Source organism: Microchirus variegatus (assembly GCF_963457635.1).
Source record: "Microchirus variegatus genome assembly, chromosome: 21".
Classification (NCBI taxonomy): domain Eukaryota; kingdom Metazoa; phylum Chordata; class Actinopteri; order Pleuronectiformes; family Soleidae; genus Microchirus; species Microchirus variegatus.
The window spans coordinates 5,896,717-5,902,725 of NC_139822.1; the positions used below are offsets into that span (position 1 = coordinate 5,896,717).

The window sequence follows — 6,009 nt, forward strand, 5'->3', positions numbered from 1 at the left end:
CGCAAACGCCCCTTATGGGAGCGGGAGCGAGCGGAACAGGTCGGAGCGAGCGAGCACTCTTCACAGGAGCGCGCGCCACCTTTTTAAAGGTGTATTGCACCGTTGATGTACACTATCCATCTACAGCTGTCTTTTACCGAATAATATTCAAACATTTCCAATGATTGTGTAGTATTCAGTCTTGTATAAAGTACCTAAAAGGGATACTTGTGTAAAAGTATCTTACAGAAAATGATAGGGGAAATGTATTGGGGTAAAAGTAATTGTGTACTTTTACTCCAGTATATTTAGAAAATGTAGTGGAGTAAAAGTAAAGTTTACTAGAAATGAAGAAAGAAGAAACAGTAATGAAGTATTTGTACTTTGTTTCATTACAACATGTAGTGTTTTACCTTGTCCTCTAGATTATAATCTAAGTAGTCACTCTAAAATACATGTTGGAATAATAATAATAAGAGAGCACATTTAGCAGCATTGTGTCCATAGTTTAACAGATATTAGGTCAATGTAATCACATGTGTAAAAAAAACATGTGCATAAAATGATTATTTTTTCATTAAAAAAATAAACAATGTGAGCTCTTGAATAAAAAAAACAAATATTTGCCATATTTAAAACATTAAAAACATTAAAATAAATAAAACTTAACACTAAACACTAAAACAAGCACTATAATAGCAATACAAGAATAAAACACAATAAAAAAGTGACACAAATATAAAATTAAATTAGTAAAATATATATTTTTTAAGTGTGTTTAAGTGTGTTAAAAATAGGATGCAGTGAAGGAATGAAAGGCTGTTGCACTGATGAGGAGCCACAACTGAATAAGAACAAAAGAACACCTGTAGTTTTCAGTCTGATAAACAGTCCATAAACAGCTCAAAGGTCAATACAACCAATGAACTGTTTTCACTTGCCAAAACTAAGTGATTACAGTCTGTCCCACGCAGCTTCCGAGTTCGCTTATGCCAGCTCTGAATTGCAGCAGCGTTTACCCTCAGACGGAAAATGTTATCAAAAAGGGATTCTTAAGACAAATCATAGTCTATGGCTTTTTTTCTTTCTAAATACAATAAAGAGCCAATAAAACAGGTACATTTCAGTTTTTGCAGTCACCAAAAAGTGATTTGAAGGTTGTTTCCTGCATTAAACTGACTTGATTTCACTTATGACAGTATAACCCAATATATATTACCTTTAACAGCTGAAGTACAACCACGAAATTTGTCACTTGACACTTGCTTTAACCCTGTAACTATGTTGTTTTTACCTCATGCATTAAATCATCTCGAGACAGAATCAACAATTCAGTAACAAAGTAATTGTGTTTTCTGTTAAATGACATGAAAGAGACTGCAGACCCAAAGTTCAGCGAAGCAGCGTCCACTCAATTTATGACTTCTTCTAACTAGGGCTGCAATGATAAATCAATGAATCAATCATTAATGGATTACTAAATGAATCGTCAACTACTTTGATGACGGATTAGTTGGTTGTTTTTATGTTTGTTTTTTACAACTAAAACAAGTGCTCCGATTTTTTTATCATCTTATATGGAATATTTTCACATTTCTTTAATACAAAGTACTCATATAAAATAAATTATTTTGGTTTGTGGACAAAACAAGACATTTCAGAAAATCATTTTGAAGTTTGGGAAACACTGATCAACATTTTCTGACACTTCTGACATTGATTAACATGTCATTCATTACTCCATTGGCTTTATCCCACATAAGGTTCACAGGTGGTCAGTTTAGAGTTAGAGTTGGTTAATTAACCTCTGGGAGGAGTGTAAACCCACACAAATGGAGTCTTTTTACTGTAAGGCAACAGTGCAAGCAACTACACCAGTGTGTCCCCAACATGTATGTGTGGTCGTATAAAAAAACAGTTTTAGAAAAACAGACAGGACAATTTGTTTATAATCTTTTAATAAAAACTTTGGTTTCATCAACATTCTGTCCAATAAAAAGAAGTGTGACCCTTAGTGATGTCACAAGTCAAACCAAGGGCTCACTCACCATCTGTTTCTCCAGACTTTCTAAGATACATGCACGTTGGCACAAATGACTTTGAGGACATGTTTAATTTATTCCAACACAGAAAAAAAAACATTTGCACTAGGATTTCACTCCGTCATATGTGTAGACAGGAAAATACAGACTCAGTGCCAAAGACGTACTGTAACAAAAATAAGTTGCATTAGTCTTGATTTCTGTCTGCATTCTGCGATTGTCCTGGTTATCCTTGCACTTCATGCATCTTTATTTATGTAGATTTATTTTAACAAACACTAATTGATTGTATATTATCATCTATTAATTTTTCTCTGCAGAGCTACTTGTTACATTAACCACATGTTCCTGATGAGGAAAAATGTGAAAGGAAATCTGCAAATTAAAAAGTATGATGTGTGGATCAAGAAAAATCAAGAAACAGTGGATGTTGGTGCCTCCTTAAGCTCTGTTGTTACACAATGAGGAATGGACTTTGTGGGAAAGAAAATCTTACAATCAACAGGGAAACATCAAGACCAAAACTAAAGGTGAAGTCCAGTAACACCCACCTGCCCCATTTCACTACAACTGCCCCGAATGTTGGGCTGTGTCCAGATCTCAGGGAAAGGATGCACAGCAGCCACAATACCCCTGGAAAATACCGGACAGAGTTTCTACAGGAGGCCATGCCTCCTTAAAGCTCATCTTTAAGCTTTGCTTCCTCATCCTCCATTTCTGAAAGTGCCTCTTCCAATTCATCCTTTGTTTCTTCCTCCTCCTCTTCTTCTTCCTCCTCATCTACATCGTCATCTTCATCGTCGTCAGCTTCAGCTTCAGTATCTTGTTCCTTGTTCTTCTCCTGCTCCTCTTTTTGTTTCAGGTCATCTTGCTCCTGTTTCATTTTCCTCTCTGGTTCCTGTTGGGCGAGTCAACATCATTACAAAACATGTATGCGAGTATAATCACCATCTTACTGGCAGTTTATGCATGTGTTGTGCAAATGACATGATAAGGCTTAAAGATAACATCAGCAGTAGCATACCTTGGTCACACCCCATGTCTCATTTCCAATGTCTTCTGCTTCCTTCACGTCATCTGAGATCAGGAAGTTGTCAAAGATGGTACCAGATTTCACCTGAAATTAACCATAACAAATGTTACACTTTAAATAGCACTACAGCAATAACTTTACTATTTTAAGATGATCTCTCTTTCTTTCTCACCTGCCAAAGATCAAGACCCAAAACACCAACGCTTTCAAACTTGTAGATGTTGGAATCAGCACTGTATTCAGGATTGTCAATCTCAGGATGCACCCATGCTCCTTTGTAGTTGGGGTTGTCAATCTGTTTGGGTTTCCATTCACCCTATAACAGATAAACTATTTATTCAGCTGTGAAGGCATTGGCAATACATTTTTGGCAATGCTTAGGCACAGTTGACACTAATATAAACTCTAGTGTTACCAATACATTTATTTTAACCAACCTTGTATTCTGGGTTGGGGATCATGGGTGGCTCCCACTCTCCATCCATATCCTCGTCCCAGTCTTCTGGCTTTTTAGCATCTGGGTCAGGAATGTTTTCAGGTTTCTCCCAGTCCTGGAGAGGAACATATTATTCCAAAATTAGAGGTGAACTAAATACCCATGAATGTGGGAGATAAATAAGTGAATAACACTCCATCTCTCTGCACTTCAAAGTCAAGTCAACATAATGCATAGCAATAGGAATAGATTAGGTTGACAAAATTAAATCCTTACTTATAGCTGAAGCTTATTTACCTCAGGAATGGCATCTTCAGGATCATCAATCTTGGCACGGTCATCCCAGTCCTCTGGTTTCTTGGCTTCAGGATCTTTAATTTTCTTTGGAGGCAGGAAGTCCCAGTCTTCCTCCAGACTGCCAGATTCTACCTTCTCATTGTCAATTTTCACCTCATAGGTCTGATCTGGATTCAGGATCAGTGTGTACAGGTGGGTCAGCTCATCATCCTATAAGAGAGGTGGTGAGAATCAGACACTGGCGCAGAAGATGATACTTGTTTGTATTGTGTCATCATCTTAGTTATTTCTTACTAATTAAAATTAAAAAAGCCAGAATTACCTTGCACTTGACCTCTTTCTTGATGAGGTGATTCTTGCCCTTGTAATTGAAGATGACGTGGACTTTCTTGGTGCTATAGCCACAGATATCAGGACCTGCAAGAAATACATTTTAATTTATCAAAATCGTGGTACTATAACCACTTATTATTGCCCGTTACTGTGACATCACTTCTTACCAAACATGATATAATAAGTGGAATCTCCATGCATATCTGTCTGTTCTAAATCAGCAGGGAACACCTTCACGTAGCCACCACCACAGTCGATCTTCTGCTCGTGCTTGACTGTAAACTGAATGACCAAGCTCTTGCCCTCATTACTGAAAGGATCGAAACGTGCAGAGGTAGCATAGAAACGAGCGTCCTGGCTTGTCTGCAGACCTTTAAATGAAATTACAAAAGAAAAATTGAGCAACAAAACCACAACATACTTCCAAAGCTCACAGTATTAAAAAGAAGATATCAATTGTTTTCCTAGCATGTTGTTGATTGTAGTTTGACTGTATATGTACTACATAACTCTTTTTTTTTTTCAACCAACCAAGAATGAATCAACGTTAATCGTTAGTTTCAGTCCTAATGTAGTGTTTTGGTTTATTATTACTGTAGATTACAGCATCAATAGGAACAAAAGCAGGTAAAGAGGTGGAGAAACAGCCGTTTCAGGCTAGTATTTTTCTCCCACTTTTCTCTTAATTCATTCTTAAATGCATACATCCCTTTCCTAGTGCTCAAATTAATGTTCAGTATATCTAACTATGTAATGGCAGTCGAAAGGTTAATTCAACCACTGTAAAGCTAGTTCCTGATTACAATCATTTGTTTAATTTGAAGAAAAATGCCTTTAAAAATCTTTAATTTTTTTAAACTTCTTGCCAGGACTGTTCTGGGACCAAATGAATACAGGATCCACTTTGAAATGTTAATATCAGTCACATGTGACTCTTGTTCTGTGATCGGTGGAGTGAAAAACTACTTTACCTTTGTCATTCTCAGCATCTCCGTAGAAGTTACCAGCAGTCAGTTTCCATTCTCCATAGTCAGACTTGTGTTTGGAGTTCACCCAGCGACTTCTCCATCCATCTGAACACAAAAACACCATTAAGTTTGAGCAGGATATTGACACCAGAGGAAGCTTCTCTCTCTTACACAACAGCTTTACATCTCAGACCGCACGTTGTGCTCTTTTAGGTATATTGTCCATATTGTCACATACTATACACATATGACACAGACTACTTGGACTGCAGCTAATGCTTATTATTGCAGTGACTAAGCACCTACCATAAGGATAGATGATTTTGACAGTTGTGTTGATCATCAAGTATAGACTTGATAAAATACGTTGCATTTCTCATACAAAGATACTTATTCAGTTAAGACTGACTTGATTTTTTTTGCTTTAGGCCTCGATTTATTTCACACCAATAATTTGACAATGAGTAAATAATGTAAAATTGAAAACGAAAACGAAAACATAAAGCCCAGATACTTGTATAATGAAGTTTCAAACTTCAGTGGCACAGACTTGTTCATCTTTGCTATTTCTGTGGAGCTCCTGCTAGCTCGTGCTCAAGCTAGCTATCGAACAACACGGTCACATTTTGAGAGAATGAGAAAGACGGGATTTTTTACTTTCATTCGTGAAAACACGAAGACACAAGAGACGTTGGGAATATCGTATGGATTAGTAAAGACAAAATTGAAGGCGAGAAAACCCTTCATGATTAACTCAACAAGGTAGTGTCGTAAAAATGTCCAAACTCACCGCCGTCCAAAAACTCCTCACGAAGATAAACATTTGCGTTTACGCAGTAAACTGCAAATATCACTGTAACTATACCCAACAGCTGCATTTTCACTCCGCTGCTTACTGCTGACAGTGTACAGGTAACTGCC

The 6,009-nt window shown here is 37.0% G+C and overlaps 1 protein-coding gene across 1 annotated transcript; it reads right to left on the reverse strand.

Annotated features, from left to right (window-relative positions):
• Positions 1-1,956: 1,956 nt before the first annotated feature.
• On the reverse strand, positions 1,957-6,009 carry calr3b (calreticulin 3b). The gene is made up of 9 exons (XM_083907934.1): positions 5,879-6,009; positions 5,092-5,193; positions 4,288-4,491; positions 4,110-4,204; positions 3,788-3,997; positions 3,492-3,605; positions 3,227-3,370; positions 3,046-3,138; positions 1,957-2,919 (listed from the first exon to the last, which is right to left on the reverse strand). The coding sequence occupies exons 1-9, from the start codon at positions 5,964-5,966 to the stop codon at positions 2,698-2,700; spliced, it is 1,272 nt and encodes a 423-aa protein (XP_083764060.1). The 5' UTR covers positions 5,967-6,009; the 3' UTR covers positions 1,957-2,697.